Source organism: Tachypleus tridentatus, chromosome 7, assembly GCF_004210375.1.
Source record: "Tachypleus tridentatus isolate NWPU-2018 chromosome 7, ASM421037v1, whole genome shotgun sequence".
Taxonomy (NCBI): Eukaryota; Metazoa; Arthropoda; class Merostomata; order Xiphosura; family Limulidae; genus Tachypleus; species Tachypleus tridentatus.
In genome coordinates, this window is record NC_134831.1 from 153,094,937 (window position 1) to 153,119,113 (window position 24,177).

Consider the following 24,177-nt stretch of genomic DNA (forward strand, 5'->3'; position numbering starts at 1 on the left):
ATTCTCTTTTTGATCTGTTAAACAGATCGCTTCTGGAAATCTAGTTAAGTAGTCAGCAATGACCAAAATACATTTACTTTATGAATAACATGAAGGCAATGGACCTAAAATATCCATAGCCACTAGCTGGAAATGTGCAGTTGAACTGGACATCTTATGTAAAGGAGCATTCTTTAAGTACGGATTAGTTTTTTGTTTTGACATTCTAAACACGACTCACAATAATTTTTAATGTCTTTTTCATATTCATCCAAAAGAAGCGTTCACTGATTCAACTGTGTGCTTTTGCAAATGTTAAGTGAGCTGTGTGATAAGTTTTAATAACTTTATACTTTAAACTGTTGGTACAACTGTATGTAATGTCCTATCCATATGTTTCGTATTTGCTACTCTCTGTATAGCAATACTTTATCTAGTGTGTCTTCTGTACATTATCCTGTAATACTTTATTTCTGATGGCGTTTACCATCTCATCTTTCTTCTGTTTGCTACTGACATGGTTCAAATCCCAAAATATCTCATAATTATGGTCAATTTCTGATTATAAGTCTGAAATTTTATTTCTACTTAAGGGGTCCACATTAGAATGTTTCATATCCAGTCTGTGTATAACTTGGAAGTCATAGTTTTACAGCAGCAATGCCCATCCACCTGATCTAAACGATGGATATTTTAATGTTATTAGCCATTTCAAGAATGCATGATCTGTGATTATGGTAAATATTCTACCATACAAATAATATCTGAAAATTTTAATACCTTTTGCGATTACCAAATGACCTAAATATTCCACTTCTTTTGGTAAAAACTAGCATTTACTAGGTTTTAGCTTTAAATTTACTTTGCATAACCTGTCAAAGATACGTCTTAATCTTTCTAAATCTTCAAAACTTGCGGAAAAGGCTATGACATCATTTGAGTAACAAAAGCAATTTGAATGTTGTTAGCTAAATAGTAAACAACCATTGATCTCTGATTTTTGAAGAAGTATTACATAAATCATATGTAAATATATTAAGTTGGTACTTACCTGAAATAAGTTCAAATGCAATTTTAGCTTCAGCTTTTTCGAGCCCTACTTGTCAATATCCACTTTGCAAGCCAATGGACGAAAAATATTTACTTTTACCTAAACTATCCAGCGTTTCCTGAATATTAGGTAACGAATATATATCTTTGACTGTTACACCATTCACATTTCTAAAATTTACTCACACTCTTTAACCATTATCTCTTTTAAGAACTAAGACAACTGGAGATGCATAAGGACTACTAGTATATTTTATTTCACCTTGTCGAAGTATTTCTTTTAAATATTTCTATAATTCTATCCTGCGATTTTCTGACACTTTATAGATCGGATCAGTGGGGAGAAGCTCATGAAGTCGTATTGTTTGGAGTCAGAAACATAGATTTATATAGACAGTTTTTTTTCGATTATCGAAGAGATTTGGAACATCTACTTTCAAAATTAGTTATTTTAACTCGGTTGGTACAAAAAGAATCTTCCAGCAACAAGTAGACTATTCCACCAGACTATAACCAAAATTCACTTTGTTATTGGTTTTTACAGAATTTATACCTGTCATTTATTTGATATCCTTGGCGAAATTATCCAAGACAATTAACTTAGATTGCATAGAGACAAACCCTTTAACGAGGGACTCTTCACTAGTAGTTCATCCTTGTCTTTCATCACCATCCGTTGACTGTTTTATATTTTCTTACAGTGACTTGTTTCTTTGTGTGATTCATCTAACTGCTGGAGTTTTCTCGAAATATCACGTGTGTGAATTATTGTCCTCTGTAGTTACGACTAGAAAGTTGCTTTTAGTTTACTCTCCCCAGTATGTTTAATCTGTATCCTCCTCATCTGGTGTCGTGGTTCACGAGTTATTGCCAGCGCTTTCTTGTACCATTTTTTATCTATTGTTTACACTATACCATAATAGCTACTTTATAAAATAAAAATGTACTTTTGAAAATCTTCACATATTTAGCATACTTAGTATTTATATTCCACTAATACTTCAAAACCAATTCGTAGAAGAATATGCACACTGTTTCAAGTCATTCTAGATGGATGAGAATAAAAGTACAAAAACGTACTTGCCAGTCGTTGATAAACCACATGAGGAGTCGTTTGAGATGAAATTGACTACCAGCACTGAATGGTGAATAAATTTCCAGCATTGATTTCCCAATAGATGTGGGTGGGGCTGATCATGAAAAGCTAGGATCATTACATTGAACATGTTACAGTTAAAATAAAGTAGCATTCCTTGTTTTCCAAGCTATCAAATGATGCACACTATACTGTGTATATGTACCACACTGCGTGATTCACACTTGATTAAAAGTTAAATTTATCATTAAGTCGAGCACCAGATGTTTCAAAGGAAATAGCATCCATTGTTTTCCAAGCTACCAAGTGGCATACATTGAGATATGATTTATGTATTGCATTTTATAACTAACACACGGTTATCGACAGTTAGGACAATAATGTAACTGAAAAATCAAAGATTAAAAGGGTATTGAGATTCCTTTATATCTGAGCCACTAAGTTTTCTGATGCAAAATGTCTGATTTTCTGAGAAAATTACTTTACAAGTCCAATTGAATGATGAAAACTATGCAGAACACGATACCTTACATCAATTAGATTTTTATTGATCTTTGTAAGAAATAAGTCAGGTCTACCATTTCAGCTTTCCCTGAGTGTATATTGGAGTACAGTAGTAACAGAGTTAACTTTAATCTTTATAAATTGTGGTTAAAAGTCCTTATTCATCTGCGATTATTTAATTCATAAAGCCTGAAATATGAATGAGCCAAGTCTCATTAACTTCCACATGAAATTACTGTTGCTACCAAGTATTCATTTGGCAAATAGCTCGAACATGGTTTATGTGGTATCTGAAGGTAAGCTGTATAAACTGCCAGAGTGCTAGACAAAGCATATGGTTACATGTGCGACCTCTATAAGTGTTTTTGAGTAAGGTAAGGCAAAGTATCACACAGAAGTGTAGTAACCAAAAAGAAAACAAGGACATGAAGTCAAAAGATGAGATTTCATCATTAAGAATTCATGAATATAAAGTTAACTGTAATAACTGACATAAGATTATTATTAAAAAAGCAATATACCTGTTATTTTTATCAATAATAATTAGATAATATTTCATTCTTCATGTTGAAACATTTGACAAGTGGTGAAATTTTAACAAAAGAGTTAAAATTAACAGAGACTCACACCGTAACTAGAGAAAAAAAAACATTTTAACCTATTATCTCTAACATAGTTTTCTCTTGTATGAAAAAATATTCTAGATTTATCAAGTTGAAATATTCATTTGTGAGTAGATGAAATTATCATTAGCACATGTATAATAACAAATATATACATATGATATATTCAGTGTTTTATTTGGTTGTGATAGCAACATTTTTGGTCCTCCAGGTTAAAATACTTTTGATAACCAAACAGTTTAACTGAACATTTGTGTAAGTATTTTCTCAATGTTTTTTCACTACAAAATACATTTAAAACATGAAAATGTAAACTGTAAATGGAATAAAGTCTGTAAGGATATATATAATGAAAGAGTTGGCAAAAGCTCAAGGTAAAATATAAGGTTAGTGCTGCTTAACTCGAATCAGCTTGACTGAGTTGGAACATACTGCAGCCTTAACATCCATTTCTTCTTATTAGAAATAGGTCCTATCTACGTGACAAACAAATAGCAGGCTAGGAATGAGACTGGCTTGTAGTGTGAAGTGTTTTCATTGTGTGGAATTAACAACGGAGGGCAGCACATTCATGAGGCAGCTGGTCAAGTAAAAACCCAGGGAAAGGCGGGAATCAGGAAGTCTTCAGGTTTTTGTAGACATGTTACATGGACAAAATTACACATGACTATAACGTAAATCTGTACACTTCACTTGATCAGTAACTAATATCAGAGTTTGATGTCGTAACCAAGTGTTAAGAAATAATTTACTTTATACGCTCAGCTGGACCATTAACTACTTTGCATCTGGATTTTTAATATTTGAGATAAAGGTTTTAGCCATAGCCAGTGGTTGTCCTACTTTGTCAGTTTATGCTACAGATATTTTTTGCAAGACCTTATTCTGCCATGGACTCTTTCTCTATGCAACAGCTCCAGGATACCCAGAACTTCATGTATAATGTTGAATGAGAAAATATTGTACATACAGAGAGTATCAGATTGATATATACTATTAGTAAACTCATGAATGAAGACACATTGCTTTTTAATGCATTCGATTAAGAGAGTTTGCTAAGTTAGTGAGTCGGGGGTGTTGATGTCTTATAGAACTGAGCACTACATATGGTAACTAATGGAAGCCATGATGCCACATTGAAGTCCGACGAGATTCCCAGCAATGGATAACCAACTCAACACCATCCAGACTGTAGGAGACATATCTGCATGTGGTTCAATTGCTAGAGTCAATATTGGCATTGTTACCTCCCAAAAAGGTTAAAACTGAAGTGTAATGAGGTCAAGTAAAATGTCCTATTGTAAAGTGTTGCACCATCACGAGAAAAAAGATGATATAAAGGTTTGCATCTTTCTTGGTATCTTTATATCTCATAACCAAAAAGAGTCTTCTTGGCACTAAAACATCTATATGAGTGCCCCATTTTCATGGAGATGAAGGCAGTGTAAGCTCCAGCAGGATTTTAATGTCATTTTCAAAGAACAAGATTACAGTAATACAGATTATCCACGTGACTCATCCATCGATGCTGCTATCGATTAGGGAGCTTCATTACCGGTATTGTCCAATGGACTATTTCAAAAGACTTATATGGCTGTGGCAACTAAAGCAACACTGGAAAAAAGATCAGAAAAGAAATTTCTGAAGGGATGGAGTATGGAACTCCTTCACAGGACACCAAAGGGAATAACAAGTTAATCCATGCTAGAGCAGCCTGTTATATTCAAACATAACTATCAAAAGACGTCAGGAAAAGGGGTAGAAGCCTGAGAACTCTATAATCACGTGGAAGATTAGCTGAATGAAGTGTCACTCTTTTATTAAAATTCGTAGATGAGGTCCACTGCCTGTGAATGAAGCTAACTAAAACTGAACAAAACCTGAAAAGAACTTAAATGGTTTTAAGGCATCCATAGCCGAAAACTGAAAGATGGTGGCAACACTAGATGCTCTGCTAGCAGGAATAAGGGTAGGAAGGTGAATTCTTGACTGTTCTCTGATTTAGTATACATTTTGTGAATATTCAGTTTATTATATATTTTTTATCGTTTCTTAGTGTATAGTGCCTCTGTCTTCTGCGCTCGCAAATGTATAAGGAAGACAGGGAATAACAGTTTGTTGCTAATGTTATTATATATATATGTATTATCTATTTTTAATTGTAATAATGTGAACTGGTTCTTTCATAAATGCACGTATGTGTGACTAACAAAGTTTTAAGTTTTTATACACATACGTTTATTTTATTTATATATATGTATGTATTTATGTTTTCTTTTTTTGTGTGTGTGTACGCAGGAGTGGGTGAAATCAAACAGTTTAGATTATTTGTATTATAATTATTATTTGTGTATTTCATTTTTGATTATATATACACCCTTGTGCAAATTAATTGAAAAAAGACGGAAAATTACGATTTTTACAATTTTTGCGTTTTATTTCTGAGAATCCAAAAATTACTCACAAATTAATACATGATTATTATATATATTAGTATAACTAATTGTTAAAGGGTTTACTATTGTATTTATAGTTTTTGTTAGACTTATATTATCCATGTAGTATACGTGCGTTTTTACAGTTTGTTTGTTCGTAATTAAGTACAATGTTACACAAAGGGCATTCTGTGCTCTTCCTACCATGATTAGTTATAGTTAGTTATCACCATTAGATTCCATCTAGGAATATAGGGCCGCAATTGCTTGCGGATTCTTCAAGTATTTTAGTGAGTAGGTTGTTAGCCCAGTGCACCGAGCCGTCCCTAAATTAGCAGTATAAGACAAGAGGGAAGGCAGCTAGTCATCACCACCGACCGCCAACTCTTGGGCTACTCTTTTACCAACGATAAGTGGGATTGACCATCACATTATAATGCCCCACGGCTGGGAGGGCGAGCATGTTTGGCGCGAACCCGCGATCCTCGGATTACGAGTCGCACGCCTTATACGCTAGGCCATGCCAGGCCCCCTAACATGATTATCGAAACACAATTTCTTGCGTTACAAGTCCACAAACACTCCACTGTGTCACTAGGTGATTGTTTCTATCATTATTAAGAGTAAAGGAAAATTCATGTGCTCCTTGGCTATGGCACGAGTTTAATAGTTATTTGTTTTAAAGTTAATATTTTCGCTTGCGGACAAGTCTGTAAGAAAGAAGAAATGTGTTATATGTAAGCATTCCATGTTTCCACCCGCTTTTAGATATATAGAAATTAAAACAAAAAATTGTTTAGTTTCTATGCAGTTTTTGCTTTATAGCATTGTGTGGAAGGTTATTGAAGTTCTATTATTCCTCTCTTTTCAATGGTAGAAAGTCTATTTTTACTAAGTGAAATATTGCCTTAACACATAATGTCCATGTTGAAAGTATCAGTGGGTGTAATATCTTTTGTTGGTCAAACTGACATTATTTGTATGTTGTAGCTGAAAAATGAGAGAACAAAGGTCACGAGGTGACATTGTTGACTGGACAAATAAACCAAGTTTACTTGTAAAATTTTAGCACACTTCTTTAGTTCAATTCTAATTGCAGTTCTTCAAGTAAGTATAAACATTAGGATTAGCATATTTACTTTGATAGAAGTCTATCCTAAAAGGAAGAAAATTGTTCATCAAATCATAATCTAGTAGTGGGTGAAGTTGTCCTTTTATGTAAACAAGTTCGTCTACTGCAATCTCTTATGTTTTCAATTAAACGTTATGTTCATTCTGTTAAACTTGTCCAATCTCATAACTTCACATACACACGGTAAGGAAGCTCAATCAATTAAACAAACAAAAACTACAACTCTATTTCATGAACAATCTTCCTATCATTAGTTAGTTTAACTATCTTAAACAGAGTTTACCTGTAAAATTAAAATGCACTTTCTTAATTCATTCTACTGGGACAACGTCAACTAAAAATGCTATTTGAGGATCGTGTTTTAGTTCTTCAGAGATGAAACCCAAAATGCGAAAACTGTGGGAATAAAAGCAGGCTAGTAGAAACACCAACTGTTTCTGTTTTTTATATAATTGAAGACGTAAAGCTTTTGTTTATTTCATCACACTTGTCTATTCATTTTATCTTACATACGAAAAACTCAGTCAAGTTATTTAAATCAGTATTGAACGTTTTCTCATAAAATCTGCTTCTGTTAGTGGGCCTGTGTTGATACTTTCAGCAAAATCAATTTAAACTGAAAGTACCCCACAATCATAATAAAGTCATGTCAGGGAAATTTGATACCCTTTTCGTCCAAATCTTATTACTATTCAATTGGTTTAATCTGGTATTTGTGTTTTAAGGATAAGTTACAGATTGAATTGTTTATTACCTGTACAGGCGAAATATTGCATCAAATTGAGCAATTATGCTTTTCCTTAACTATGTAAAATTATTTATTTCTTAAACTTTACACAAAACTACTCGCGTGTTTCCTTCGTTAAGTTGGTTTGATAGACTAGAAGAAAGGCAGCTACTTTTTACCAATTAAAAATGGGATTACCTGTCTCATTATAAAACACTCATGACTTAAAGGGAGACTTCATTCAGTGAAATTTTTAATTCCACAACCTACAGATTGTTTGTTAAGAAGCCCAGCTACCACGCCATGCCAGACCTTATTGAAAAGACCTAAACAAATGAAAAAATCTTGAAAAATACACTGGATGTATGAGCAGTAATTAACGGGAATAACTGCAATATTATCAGTATTTTAAAGTTCCTTTTGTATAACTCGTTATTAGATAGCCTGTACATTAAGTCATTAACCAATAATTTGATCCATAAGTAGTTTAGAAAAAAATGTGTTATAAATACTATGAGAATTAACTGTAACTTTAAGGTTTAGTTTTACAATTGTGTACTTAGACAATTTTGAAGATTCTAATCCTAAAATAAAGACGGGGGATTACGTAGTAGTAAAACAACTATGTTTTTCCTTTCTATAACTTAAATATCTTTATAGTCAAATGAGATTTTTAAAAAATCATACAGGTATTGTGCATGTAGTTAGCACTCCTGTAAACAGGATAAGAATAATCAAACTACTTGAATTAATACATCTTTTGGGGTAGGGTTACCTACGACAAGGAACATTTTTTGAAGCTTATACTCTCTTGGCCATGCTTCTGTAACATCACTCCTTCGAAGGATGATAGAAAGCGAGAAATCAGTAAGAACTGAAAGTCAACTTCTCCTTGAGTATAAACAATGAAAATGATCATACACATAGGCAACTTGAGAATGCGAGATACTGAACAGGACTTTTGACTTAGTGATATACGCACTATATTTCCGTTATTCATAGAGAACATACTGCTCTTGTACTTTGTAAAACTTACTCTTCCTAATTACTTCAGCAGTTAGATCAAAGGTTGGCCATGTAATATCGTAGGGAGACTCAAAGTATCTTTGTAATTTATGTGCAAGTATTTTAGGTTTTGTTTTCTTTGCTATCCATGTTTGAATTAGGCACAATACGTTTCCTGTATGTGCTGTTTATTGTACATCTTATTAATATATAGTTAGACATCAATAATCATTATAAATAAATTTATCAAATTGTGTGTGTGTGTGTGTAATGATTACGTTACACTAAGAACAGTCTCTTTTCATGTTCATATCTATACAACACAATGTTAAAGTAAGGGTAATTAATTTATTGATCCTTAAATCTACAATTCTAGAAAGATTATGACTATACAAAAAATAATTATTTAAGCATAATAGTGATTTCTTGATATTTTAATGTGTACCCTAATCCTCTAGGTACATCTACTATCACTATTGTACAACAATAAGCCCATTCATAATGTGACATTTAAAAACAAAACAATATATATATATATATATATATACAAAAGTTAGCAATTAACCTATGAACTTTGAAGACAATTTGACACACACAACAAAAATATCAGCATTTCTGGAAATCAGAATGATTCACACACAAACATTAATGGTTTCTCATTCAGTACTGCAACTCAAATTCAGTTAACTTGCACACTGGCACTTGAAAGGATTTAAAACTGAAATTACAGTTAAATCATTAGTTTAAATATCTGCATGTACGTTGTTACTTTTTGAAGTTTTGATTTTTTCAAGTAATAATTTATCACTATAATTTTAACTTCTTTTCAGGCTCATTTATTAATTCATTTTAATTCAATAATAAAAAAGAACAAACAAAAGATTAAAATGTTTTCACCACACGTTAGACACTGAGGCATGTCTGTTCATAATTTCAGTTTCAAAATACAAAAGCTCATAACCGTTCTACATGTATTAAAATAATGTGATTAACTACACTTTGTACCAAAAAAGTTAGATTACTCAAGTCTGATACAAATTTCAAAACTATCATGTTTTTAAAAAATAGAGAAATTTTGCAGTTACTAAAATAGTCCAAACACTTTCCAGTACAGCAAGTAAATTTGTAGTCAAATTTGTCAATATTAGGTCCAGGTACACACAAAATAACAGCTGCTTAAGCAGAAATAATGAAAAAAATGTCAAAAACTTTAATTATGTGATGATATGATTAATATATCAAACAAATGATCATAAATTAGAATTCATATTAAACTGATACCCATGGTGAAACTTGTCAAAATTGATAAATTAAGTTTAAATGAAAATCTGACATTTAAATAAAAGTGTTACAATCTGAAATGTTCAGACCATGTTCTTAATTACTGAAAGTCAAGGTGCAATTACAAAGCAACTAAAAAATGTATAACTTAGTTTGAAGCTTGTTTAATTCAGGAACCTCAAAAATACTGGAACATTTCTGATATATAAATACTACCCCATTCTTCATATTGTAAAATTTGTTAAAAAATAATTTACTATCTATACACATATTTCTAGGCCAACACTAAAGCATTCACCATGAATATCATTTGTTTTGCTTCCAGCATGATTCCAAACATTAGGGTAGTAACGTTCTTACAACCTACATTTCAAAGTTCCAAGTTTTTAATGAAACAATAATAATCCACCCAATATCAAAATGTTTCTTAAACAAAATAAATTATGAGATATAGGATTTGTTTTTTACCCAATAAATAGAATATCTCTAGTAAGAACAATTTTGCAGTTATCTAATTAGAATATTAACTAATCTAATTCTTTACAAAATATAAATTTACATATATTTTAGTCTTGGTTGCAGTTTCAAAACTTTTGCTGTTTGTAAAACAAAGACTAATTTCATCAGCTCAAGTTTAATTCTCAACCAATCTTCTATTTTTTTGTGTGTTTATACCTTACTTTTAACACAATTTTTCTTGAGAACTGCTTTTGTCAGAATGTATTTATTAATATGTAAACCTAGCTTTACACTATTCATTAAATAATTTAAAAACTGCTAATTTCTGAAAGAGTATAAAAATTGATGTATGAGCAAAAAAAATACTTTGATATTCTAGTTGCACTCTCTTACATCTCCTGCAGATGACATACATGATAATAAACACAGCTGGATTGACAAGAGCTTTACCACTCTGCTGGTTACGGTATTCATTTTAATATGTAAACTCATTACAATTTTTCATCTTACATTAACAGGACACCTACTATTCTGTAATTGCAAAAACAAGTATTGTTTAATATTTTCCAAGATCCAGGTAGTTAGTTTTCATTTTGTAAATTTTTCACAGATGGTTTTATTATAATTTCAAAAAATAATAACCTGAAGTCCAGAAAATGTATTTAATAGAATTCGTAGTTCATGAAGTTCTTTAATGCAAGTAATTATTTTTGTTATAAAAGTATAACAAATATTGTTTAAACTAATACAACATAGCTAAGTTTCATTTAAATTTTCTAAGAATGGTCAAAATAAAAAACCTTACGAACAAACAAAAAAATGGCAAATCATTTAACATTCACACTATTAAAGAATCATTATTCATGAGATAGTTAAAAAGACAAAATTAAAATTAACAAAATACCATCTATAAAAAAAATCAAGTGTAAATATACCTTAAACTAAGTTTTAATGAATTAATTTAGAAAAAAAATATCTCCACAATCATTGTACAGACTGAAGAGCATGGAAACAAACTAAGAAATGTGGTAAAGAATACCAACAGCTTGGACAACACTTGGATCACACCATAAAAAAGTTACAAATTTTACAGCTATTTTTTAGAACCAGACAAACTATTATCCTACACACTTAATACAGCCCTGTACTTTACAACTAAAACAAAGTTCAAGGTTAAAACTTTACTCAATGACATTTGATAATATAATGGAACAATTTTAATGTACCTGACAAGTTTGAGAAGATGGTTGAAAGATTTTATGTAGTAATAACTATAGAACACATTAGATTTACTGTATAAAACCTATATTAATTCTGATCTATTAACTTTTAAGAGTTAATAAATATATTTGTCAATCTTATTTTCTCGAATCTTTCTCAAATTTTGAAAATTAGCTCCATTTCTTACAACACCCTGTACTTTATTAATATACTGTTTTATTAATTAGAACAATTTCATTTCATTTCCTTTTTATAATTCTGTTATATCTAACTTAAGAAATTTTTAATTTTACATTTTGATTTTAATACAAACACTAACTGTATTTGTGGTTATGTCCTAAGCACTGATGAAGTTGTTTTTTAATATGAAAAATTTGTTTGTTGTCATGTTAAAGCTACATAAAGAAATATCTGTGCTGTTCCCACCACAGGTACAAAAAGTTATTAGCATTATAAGCCTTCAGACTACCATCAAGCCAAATGTGAAAGATAACACCAAATTCTCTGAATTTTAAGACTGCTTATCAATATAAATGTCCCAAATGTAATTCAAGGTATATAAATTCTACAAAGATAACCTTTGAATCTAGAATTAAAGAACAATGACTTGAAATTGTTGAAGTAGTCAAGAATTAAAAAGTATGGATTAAATGAATGTGGCAAGTCACTAAATAAATATTTTGAAATTTACACTAAAGTTACTGATTACTGACTTTTAATAAACAGAAATAAACTGGAATTAAGTGTTGCAGAAATACATTCAATATCTATAGAATCTCTACTAGTCATTCCTATTTTAAGTCCAGTACCTTGGCATTTGCAATTAACATTTGCCTGATGATGAGTTTATAAAAGATCAAAAGCTTGCACAAAATAACAATGGATTACATTATGCAAGTGTAATATTTTATTATAATATTTTAAAATTTATGCAGTGGCTTAATACATCTCGAAAGACTAACTTCAAATGATTAGAGGCCAATATCTCGCTCTTTATAATTACATGATGATTCCAAGTTTTAATGATATTTTGTTAACATGCACTGTTCAATTGATAGCAATATTTTAGTTAGTTTAATGTATTTTTTTGTCTTTAAATAGCAACCTGTAACACAAATGTTGTGGCACTTGATTCTAAATTGTTGTATATTTTTCCTTAATAGAGCAAGGGAAGGGGGTGTAACACTAGGTTCTTTTAGATTTCCCAAAAGTAAATTTATACATGAAATAATATACAAGTACAGTAATGTTTTAGGGAAACTGAAAGGTTGTTTTATAAATGTTATTAAATATAGAAATCTTAGATACCAGAGAAAAAAATTTTACTCAAACTTCTTCAACTTAAGACAGCTATTCCACAACTTAAACATTCTAAACAATACATGTGAATTTTGGAAATTATGAAAGGGTAAAAGACAGTTCAAATTTCCCAAACTGGATAATATTGCAAAACAACAAAGCTCAAAATAATAAACAGAATGTATTTGAAAAACTTAACTTGAAAGGTTCTAATATCAATTCTTTTATAACACTACAATGACAAGGTCATTTTTAATTTTAACATACAATTTAAATGATGTTAAATAGAGTTCTATACAGTTTTACATCTTGGGTTAACACCTAAAACCTGAAGCATGCAGTTTACTTGGTAAGTTTTGAGACATAAAGTCAACTTAAAACTATTTTTTTTTACTTAAAAGACAAAACTAATTTATCAAATGTGAGAAAGATTCTGTGAGAATAAGATGTACTTGTATAAAAATATAATTGTTTTACTGTTTATACAAAATCTTTGTCACCAATCATAAGCACTACTGTTTTGAGTAAATGAATTAAGAATTACATTTATACTGTCTACCTAAAATCAAAAGGATGAAGATGGATAAATATAAAAAGATCTTAAAAGTAACATGTCATACAAAAAACACTTGCAGTTTTCATAATTCTAACCCTAAATCTAAATTCTTTACACAATATGAAATTTGCAGCTAAAATTTCTGAGATCAATTCTTCTTTATCAGTTTAAATTGTACATGCACTTGTTTCTTTATTGCTAAATGATGGGAACATTTTATTGGTTATCACCTTGAGAACAAGTTCTACCAAAAAAACATTTAACACAGCCACGTCTGTCATAATTTGTTACAAAGACAAAGAAAAGTAAACAAAAACCTATATTTTGTTCTAAAAATACAACAAAATTAAGATTAAACAGGATCATTGTCAATGTAGCACAGCTAATTACAAGAAAAAGTGCATGATTATTCAGTAGTTCAAAAAAATATTAAAACCTAATTGTTAACAAAATTTGATACATATTCTATGTATACTTGGTTGAATATTTAAGAATACATACAATTTTATTTTTTCTGATAAAATGGGCCTATTTTATAGCTATTGTATTTCAGATAACAGTTACTGCTACAATAAACATGCTCCACAAGTTGATGTTGTCTCAGTTAAGCTACACATTAAGTAAAGTAAATTCAGTAACATAACAACCACATATACTCTTCATATTACTGCAAACTTAAACAAGCAAGTACAACTGAGAAAACAGTTTGTCAAAACATTCCACTTTGTATGCCTACAACATAAATTTTTAACATCTTGGTACATCACTAAAACTTGATTTCTAGAGACATGAAGATTATCAGAGCAATCTGTGTTCAAACTAAAATGCTAGGTTTAAGTGATTGTCACTCTGTAGTGCCACCAGCTGGTCCCTGCCGCTCAGTGATCACATTTTGTATTTTCTGCATCCGTAAGTTGGAACAATCTCGTTTGGTTGGACACTCCATTTCTGTATCATCCTGAAGGATACGTTTACCAACCTTCTTTTCACCCATTCGTACCATGTTGTTGATGGCTCGTAAGTCCTGACAAAATAAATTTTACTGGCATAAATCATTAAAAGGTAAAATTTAAATAGACTTTATGCTGTTCAAACTGTATTTCTGGAATATTTCAAACTACCAAAAATACATCAAAAATCAGTAGGTAAACTGACAATTAACTTAAAATCTATAGTTATGAATATAAATAATATTTCATACTATATTTAAAATTAAAATTATTACCAAACAACATAAATATATCAAAATATAAATCAGTAATACACAACAATAACTTAAAACCTCATAAAAATCAAAATCAAAGATTTTAAATTTCAAACAGTGTCTCAGTCTCTTGGTAATTTTTCAAATACATTTACTGATTTAAATACAAACATATCAATCACCTTTGAAATTGTGTGTATTTGAATATAAAAAGTTAATTTTATTAAGGTATCTTATTTCTTAATGTTATTTTTAATTTTCATTAGTAACCACATAACATTTCTTATTGGTAACTTATTTTATTACTGAGTATAATTTCAGATATCTTGATCTTGAAATAATTTTCTGCCTTTATAAAAACAGGTATAAAGGTTTACCTATATATGCTACATTTTAAATAAATGGCAAATACATTAAAAGGTGATTCTACAGTTAAGATTACTCACATAAGATAAGCAAAACACATACATTGCAACTGTCTACGAGTTAAATAAAACTTATTTTGTGCCCTGGATTTCAAGAAACTAAACGTTATGCTTTACACAATTTTATGATTTGTATTTCCAGTTGCAAATTCTAACAGTAAATTATAAAATCTATAATTATACAACTTGTGTACAAATGCATATTTTGCTTGTAAGCTTTACCACTGTTTCTTGTTACTTTTTTTTTCCATGATAATAAATACAATCACAAAACAGAACTTACTGAGAGCTTGGAAGAATTGATTTTATATCCAAAATATTCATTTTGAAACCTTTACAGATTTGTAGCTTAAAACAAATGGAACCATATTAAATGTGCTCTTAAATGTATAATAATGCAGAGTATTATTTAGAAGCTATACTTCTTGCTTAACATTTTTGTGGCTGACTATTTATATTTATTTCTTCAGTAACTAACGTTACTGATTTCCTTTTACTGTCTCAATATATTATCTTCATTTTTCATTAATTTTGTTTCACCAACAAAATACATAATCCCTAAGTATTGTACAAGAAAATGTTGTTTTTAATTTTTTTTAATGTTCAACTGAGGTTTTGATTAGGATTAATACATACAAAATGTTTAATTTTAAATGTCTTGTTTGGAATTACTAAAATTGAATGAAGGATGGAGAAAATTAGGTATTTTACACATATGTCAATAATAACACATTGTTTTAAAGTAATCACACCATATAGGTTGATACAGTAAGTGAAAATCTTCTTGGGCATTTTAGTACATACCAACTGTCCATTCACATTATTATACATGTTTAGGTAACTTTTAATGTTTCATTTTAAAAACTTTGTACTACACAACTAAATTTTAACCAGCAAATAACTGTCAAATTTTAAAATAGTTTAGCATATGGATGCCTGCAACATACTTCTCTTTAAATATTTTTCAGAAATTAAAACATCATACTTAATACCCTGTAACTATACATAAAAACACTAAGAAATTGAAAAGAAAATACTGACATAAAAATGACATTGAAATATATATATATAGATACAAAAAGTCAAAAAGACATTAAAATATGCATAAATATACATAAAGTCAAAAAGACATTAAAATATGTATAAATATACATAAAGTCAAAAAGACATACTAAGAGATCATAACAGAAGATCTCATAATCGGAAACAAATAAGCATATTTGTAGTTATGCAGAACAACAAATACACACCTCTGAAGGACTTCTGTTAAAACTATATGTCATTGGTCGGTGTGGAGAAGGTGGAAAACTAGCATTTTTCAATGGACTGATGAAAACAGAATGCTTGTTACATACCCGTCGCCAGGGTGACATTGGGTTGGCATTAAGCCTCGGAAGTGGAGAAAGAGTAGGAGATTCTACCTACAAGAGTTAGATATTTCAAACAATTAAAAATTTAAAAACACTTTTGAATACCAAAAAACTGTAGCACAAAAAAAACACAATTATAATAATAATTCCAATATAAAAATCCATTATCAAGGATAAAACACTTAATTTTGAAAAGGATTTGAGTAAATTAAATTCAAATTATTTTGGAGCTTCACCACACTGTCACAGACCATTCATGCTCTTTCTGAAGATCTCTTGTACTTTAACAATATCCTTGTAATGTAGTTTCCATAGAAAAAGGTTTTTTACATGTGGTTGTCTTGCCCAAAGTGCATCATTTTCCCTGCATGCTTTCCATAAACACTCTAGTTTATGAGAACAATGGTTTTTACCATTACCATTTCAACAGCTTGATTGACATAGAAACCCACAGGCAGTGCATCTTACATTTTAATTAATGCATCTCCATACAGTATATTATGAACATCCATTTAATTTTCACAACTGCTTGAGGTATGTGATGGCTAGATGGGAGAAGTGACTGGAAACTTCCTTTCTTGGATATATCACACAAGTAACTTGTGTAAACATAACCTTTCCATGTGAAAATTCTTCTTGATTATTTTGAGTACTGTAACTTTAGATAAGTGATGGCTTTTGCCACTATCCTTGTGTTCATTTTTCTCACCTGTTATGAGATTATTTTTTGGTTTCACCTCATTTGGGGTACAACACGTTGGAAGTCTCTTTCTAGATGATTCTCGTGCATCAAGTTCATTCAAATTCCTGTTTTCCAATACCATTAAGTATAAGAGAGTACTTGTCTTTGAAATTCTATTTTCAAGATTTTAATATATCTTTATACTTTGAGTGTACAAGTATTTTGCATCAGAAAGAGCTTTGCTACCCTTTGAACATCATCAGTCATGGTAGCATCAAACTACCTAACAAAAGCAAAACTGTCAAAATGCATGCCATTCCACTGAACTTTGTATTTAATGCAGGGGGGTTCCAAACCGGTGGGTCGCGACCACTGAAGCCTTGGCAGGGGAGTCGCGTAGCCTTGTTAGAAGTAGCTTGGGATAACATTAATTTTATTTCATCAATTACATTTTCATGCTCTTACATTTTTTTTGTTTCGGTGCAAAGCAAAATGTGTGCTACGTTAGTTCAATGTCATTAGGTGATATTATGGGTGTATGTATGCGTGCCTGTGAGTGAATGTGGTTGTGTCTGCAACTGTATGTATGTGTACTAGTGAGTAGCGAGTATGTGAGTGCACGCGCATGTATGTATGCTTGTGTGTCTGTTTAGCTGTGATTAAGTGTGTGTGCTCGCTGTCGACACGTGAGTCACATGTCCGTTGCTGATTGGTGGATGACGAATCGTGCGACTGGCCACGCTCCCCTCCCTCCCAATACTTACCCCATCATTACTCAACCTGCACCCCCCACAAGTAGTCAGTGTAAGATCTACAGTTGCCAAAGTGTTCATTATTCAACATTTTTATTTTATTTTAACAAGGAGATAAGTAAGCAGTAGAGGTGAGTTGTGTCCATGGCTAAACGGCACAGATACTCAGAATGCTACCTCAACATTGGCTTCACCACTGTGCTCGCTAACGACGGCATCGAGAAACCACAGTGTGTTTTGTGCCATGCTGTCCTGAGTGCAGAGTCAATGAAACCATCAAAACTCAAGCGTCATCTCGAGACGAAACATCAAGAACACGCAAGAAGGGTTTGGATTTCTTCAAACGGCATGAACGGTGTCTTAAAAGCCAAAGAATCGATAGAAGTGGGTCGCTTTCAGCAGCAGAGTGCAGCCGTGAGTGGAAGCTTCATATGAAATTGCATTCGAAATTGCTAAACAAAAAAGCCTCAAACGATTGGAGAAACACTTCTTAAACCCTGCATGATGAAAGCAGTAAATCTTATTCTTGGAGAAGCCAGTGCAAAGAAGATGCAGCAAGTATCCCTGTCAAATAATACTATACAGAGGCACATTTCTAAAATGTCTATGGATGTGAAGGAACAGGTTTTGACTAAAATCAAGAGTTCCCCTTTGTTCTCCTTTCAGCTCGACGAGTCAACAGATGTAAGTTCATGTTCTCAGTTGCTTGTCTTCGTGAGGTACATTAATTCAGGTGACATCAAAGACGAATTCTTATTCTGCAGTGCACTTGAAACCCAACAAAAGCTGATGATGTCATGGAAAAAGTTAACTTTTTTTCAAGACAAAGATCTTCAATGGGAAAACGTGTGTGGGGTTTGTACGGATGGGGCACTGGCTATGCTGAGATCAAAATCAGGATTCCAGTCGAGAGTGAAGAAGCTAGCACCTCAAGCAAAGGGCATCCACTGCATGATTCACCGATATGTTCTCGCCAGTAAGGCTCTCCCTGTCTCTCTGCAGGAAGTGCTTGAAACTGTAATCAAAATTGTAAATTATGTGAAGACTCAAGCACTCAACACTCGCCTATTCAAAGAACTATGCAAAGACATGAATGCTGACCACGAAGTCCTTCTCTTCTACAGAGCAGTACGTTGGTTGTCGAAAGGAAACGTTATTAATCATGTCTTTGAAATGAAAGATGAAATAAAACTATTCCTGGAGATTCAAGAAAGGAAAGATCTTGTAGCTCACTTCGAAGATGAAGCATGGAATAAAAGGGTTGTGTACCTAGCCAACATTTTTGACCAGCTGAACAAGCTCAATTTGAAGCTTCAAGGAAGGGAAACACATGTTCTCCTTTTTCAAGATAGTCTTCGGGCCTTTGTTTCCAAACTTAAGAACTGGCATCGAAACACCAATCTTGGAAACATCGCTATGTTTGAAAAACTTTGTGGAGTGACGGATGAGTCTCAGATCCAACTGGATCAGTTCCTCAAAGATGAGATTACCGAACATCTTCAGTCTCTAGAAAAGGAAGTCGAGCGTTACTTCCCTGAGCTATCACAGGAACAGGAGGCCCTGGTAAGGAACCCATTTTGTACTGAACTTGATGTATGCAGCTTCCCAGATGACATCCAAGATGAATTTCTGGATCTAAGAAATGACTCTTCAGCTCGTGATCTCTTCAAGGTGAAATCCGTGACTCAGTTCTGCTGCGCTATGTATCAGTCATACTCCAAAGTCAGCATGATAGCTTTAAGTGTCCTTGTTCCATTTGCTTCTACCTACTTGTGTGAGGCAGGATTTTCCACTCTTGTCAATATAAAAACAAAGAATAAGAACAGATTGGATGTTGGAGATGACATGAGACTGGCTCTAACAAACGCTCGGCCACGAATTTCAAAGCTTGCTGCTGAAATGCAACATCAGGCATCTCACTAGCTGGGTTGGATAGCTGTTCAAGCCTATGTTAATATTATTTTAAGAAATGTATGTTCTTTTTGTGAATTCAGGTTGGACCAATGTGATTTAATTTGCTAATAAATAATTACAGAATTTTTAAATATTTTTTTTAGATGTTTCTTTCCCTCTCCTTCACAGAAAATAAAAGAAAAATTAAGCTGCTGATAGTAAGCCCTAAGTAGGGGGTCACATGGGTTTCAAACTTTTAGGTAAGGGGTCGCGAATGCCAAAAGGTTGGGAACCCCTGATTTAATGTAACTTTTTATATATATATAAAATTTTAATTCAATGTACTAAATTTTTTATAGTTTAAAATCCAAACCTAAATATTATTTCTTCCAGTATGGACACAGTCCCAAGGATTGATCTTGTAACCATTTTGTGCTTGTTATAGTTTTTGTTTTACCTTTTAATATTAGTTAGAATATCTTAATGACATTTTTAGAATATCAGTAAGCATTACAAGTTTTCATATGCAAAATATCAGACATTTTTCTTTACATTTTAAGATCTGCTAAGTAGTTTTTCTCGTGCAAAGTAATTTTGATTTAAGATTAAAAATACTTATGCATCAAAAAGATGTCAAAATTCACATGCAAAATCTTTATAACTTCCAAATAATAATTAAGCATATAATAAGAAAAATATTTACACTTTATTTTCACAACTGAATCTCTGTACTGATTCAATTGCTTTGATTGCCCTTGTAACCACCATAAAAAAATTAGGAAATATAAATTATGCTTTTGTTTATTCTAAAATGACTAAAAATTATAAATTAAAAACACAAATGTTTAATCTAAATCTCATAACATTAAACTTGTATATATTTATTATACTGTCTTTTCAGTCATGCCTGGTTAACATTACTGAAGTTGTAATGATGCAGTGTACATGCACTCATGCTACCATATCCAAGAATATAAAACTGCCCTTTATAAAGCAACTATCTTTGCACTGGTTTCAGTGAACTAGTATTTTGTAAAATACAGTCACATCTCAGTTGTAACACATTATTACTATCTGCAAGTAATTTCTTAAACTAATTTTCTTAAAACAAAGAACAGTAAATAAAGAAGTATAGTAAACAATTATCTCTTCTAGTTACAAATTCTGTACTTGTTTTCTGCTTGTCACCAATTGCTAAGCCTTATCAAAGTTCTTATGTGGAGAATGTGAAACAAAATTTTTTATGACTTTGTACATACATTTTGAAATTACAAAAACTCAAATTATTATATCAGTACCACAGAATTCCACTGTAATTTATCAAACTTAATAACTAAACTATATCTGGGTCTAAAAAATATGAACTTTTGAGCTCACTATTATCTAACTTTACTATATGAAATCTATCAAGAAAATGAAGGGTTTCCCCATGAATAATTTGTAAAGGCTCAGAGAAACTGTGGAAGACATCTTGAGCTTTTGACACATCATAAACAGAAATAGGTATATACAAGTCTTTTCAAAAATGGAAATTGGTGGAATCACCAAAATCAATTCACTAAATACAATATCTCAAAAAGGGTGCTTTTTTTACATTGACTTCTCAATATTGGTAATTTGAGTTTCTAATTCAAACAAACCTATTAACTTCGTATTTAAACATCACAAACACCTGAGCCATTGTTGTATTCAACACACACACACACACACACAAATCAATATTTGTTTTCAATATTTAAATTAATATAATTAATTAATGTATATTACTAAAATTTGAATTATATGATATAATTTTATACCAAGCTAATTGGCACAAGTTCATAAAATAGTAATTGAGTAAAATTCTGAACACAAATCAACAAATGCAAAGTCGTGGCCTTCAACCCATGATCCGTGTTAATACAACTGTTAATACAAATAAAACATAAAATGACTAGATAACAGATGCTCTACATACCTACTTCTCTTACCAATACTTTCACCCCCATCACTCCAAAGTGGGTAGTATTCATTTATGTCTTCAAGATAAGATAGCAATTGCATAACAAGATTATTGGGGTATGCTTGATCACCCTCTTCTCTAGGTGATAAGTGGAGAAAAATAGAGAGCAGTTTAATGGGCTGGTCAACAGATACACACAGATAGTAGCAGTTTCCAGTAGCACAGTGAGTGGAACAGGCATGAAGGGAGTATTCTAGCTAACAAGCAAAATTACTCCCCATAAATACAACCATCACATAACTTATCCTTTTAAATTAATGAAAAAATAACAACAACACTGAACTGTATTGGCATTGATAGGTTTAAGAAATGTCTTTTGTGACAGTGAAAGACTAACCAGCACCTTCAATGCTGTTAATGTATAGGAATCTTGCTGATGAGAGCCTGTGGGGTAAGAGACAGACACTCTATGAGGCTAAAGGAAATACGAATATAGGATATGTTCAAAGACACATGAAGATGAAACCTTCACAAAAAGCAATGACAATTCATGAGGTGATACAGAGGTGAAGAGTCTGTACCCCAACTGAAACAGTGAAAAGCACTACAGCAGAAAAACTTGTTCAGCATTTTGACATACTGTCCTTCCTTTTCCCTACCATTTTAGGAATCATACGTAAGAGGATTGCAAGCCATTACAATTCACACAAAGTTCAACACTACAGTCACCGCTAGAACAACAAGCACAAGCAAGAAGACAACTGCATAAATCCCTCAAGTGCCCAAATACTGTTCATGAAAAATGGCTCAACATGACAGTCATGGCTTTTACTGCCACAACACGTAAAAGGTCAGTATAATGCAAAAAAACACATTAAAATCCTTTATCTGATAATAATGATAAAACACCAAAGCTGAAATATATCTTGCCCTATTTCAGATGAGTGATAAGTATGTTATTTGGATTGAATCACAATATTAGGCCTAAAATACTTGTTTTTGATTGGCTAAGAATTTAGGAATTTAAAGTCTAATTACAACCACTAATAGTTTGTGATGGCATAACATCAACATATAACAATGCAACATTTTGACTGCATGTCATTAATACATGAAAATAAGTCATGTTAAGATCAAATTCAGACTGTCTTTGAAATAACATCAGAATCAAGATCAAAATAGTGTTCTGATGTTCTTACTGATCTGTCGAAGGCAAAAACACTGAAGTATTAGTTGCTGTCAGGCCCAACTCAAATTTAAGTTTATTTACACATTTAAGGCCCCTCAAGCCATTCTTGACAAAGTTGGCAACATTTTACCTAGCAATTTTTTTTATACGGGGAAAAAACAGCATAGAAAAAAAGCATAGGAAGATGAGTCATTTAGTCTTTATTGCTACAAAATGCACATGGAGCAGTAAATTGGCTGGTTGGTTTGGCATTTTATGGCGTAAAACAACTGGACTCCAAACACCCAGTAAAAAAAATTAGAATTAAAGTAAAATTATTAAAATTCATAAAAGGAATCAAGGTAAAACAAAGTTTAATATTTGAATTAAAAACTGAAATAGCACTAAATCCAATTTTGAAATCTACTTTACGGTAGTAACAGAGAAGCTAGAGTAATACAAGTTTTAAAAGACTTTCTGTAGCATAATCTTAATTATCATAACTTGCTAGGATGACTAACAAATAAGTTAAAAAAATCAGCGTTAAACACCTGACGTTGGCCTTTCCAGTCCTGGTTTTGAGTTATTTGATGTTACAGCTGTTTTCTTATTTCATATCAAATTAAATGTACTTTAATTTGTAAAAGGAATCATATTAATAAAAACAAAACAAAGTCTAATTTATGAAATAAAAACTTAGTGTTAAAAGGCCAATGGCCTTTAAAAAACTAAAACATTTGTAAGATGGACAGTGTTACCATTGCCAATGACACTGTCTAACATTAGGGATAAACCTTCAGATAGAATAATTCTTCAGAGGCTTTTGTTTGTTTGTTTTTTGGAATTTCGCACAAAGCTACTCGAGGGCTATCTGTGCTAGCCGTCCCTAATTTAGCAGTGTAAGACTAGAGGGAAGGCAGCTAGTCATCACCATCCACCGCCAACTCTTGGGCTACTCTTTTACCAACGAATAGTGGGATTGACCGTCACATTATACCCCCACGGCTGGGAGGGCGAGAATGTTTAGCGCAATCGGGCACGAACCCGCGACCCTAGGATTACGAGTGCACGCCTTACGCGCAAAATATACAGAGAGACATGTAACAATTATCAAATCATAAATTATTTTGTTCAACTGTTAACTTTCATATTTATAATAATTCCCAAGATATGTACCTAGTTTTAGTTTGGATTAGAATAAGCATTTCTCAGTGCAAAGATTCAATTACACAAGTTCTTAGGTGAAATTATACACCTTTCCATTCAAATCCAGCTTCTTCCCCAGTTACCATGCAAAAGAGTAATGTGGTCTGTTATGATGATTTTCTCATAAATGCAGACTGGACAACTGCCCACAGACTTTGTACTTCCATA

General features: G+C 31.8%; 1 protein-coding gene and 1 long non-coding RNA gene across 14 annotated transcripts in view; both read right to left on the bottom strand.

Annotated features, from left to right (window-relative positions):
• LOC143256934 (uncharacterized) overlaps nucleotides 1-24,177 on the bottom strand; it is a 496,333-nt gene that overhangs the window by 76,570 nt on the left and 395,586 nt on the right. The gene's annotated exons all lie outside the window — the stretch shown is intronic.
• The window catches only part of LOC143256927 (retinoblastoma-like protein 1), a 67,108-nt gene continuing 53,677 nt past the window's right edge, over nucleotides 10,747-24,177 (bottom strand). The window contains exons 23-24 of the mRNA XM_076514815.1: nucleotides 16,247-16,417; nucleotides 10,747-14,391 (exon numbers count right to left, since the gene is read on the bottom strand). Of these exons, the coding sequence (XP_076370930.1) occupies nucleotides 14,212-14,391; nucleotides 16,247-16,417 (351 nt within the window). The 3' untranslated portion in view covers nucleotides 10,747-14,211. The remainder of the gene's footprint in view (nucleotides 14,392-16,246; nucleotides 16,418-24,177) is intronic.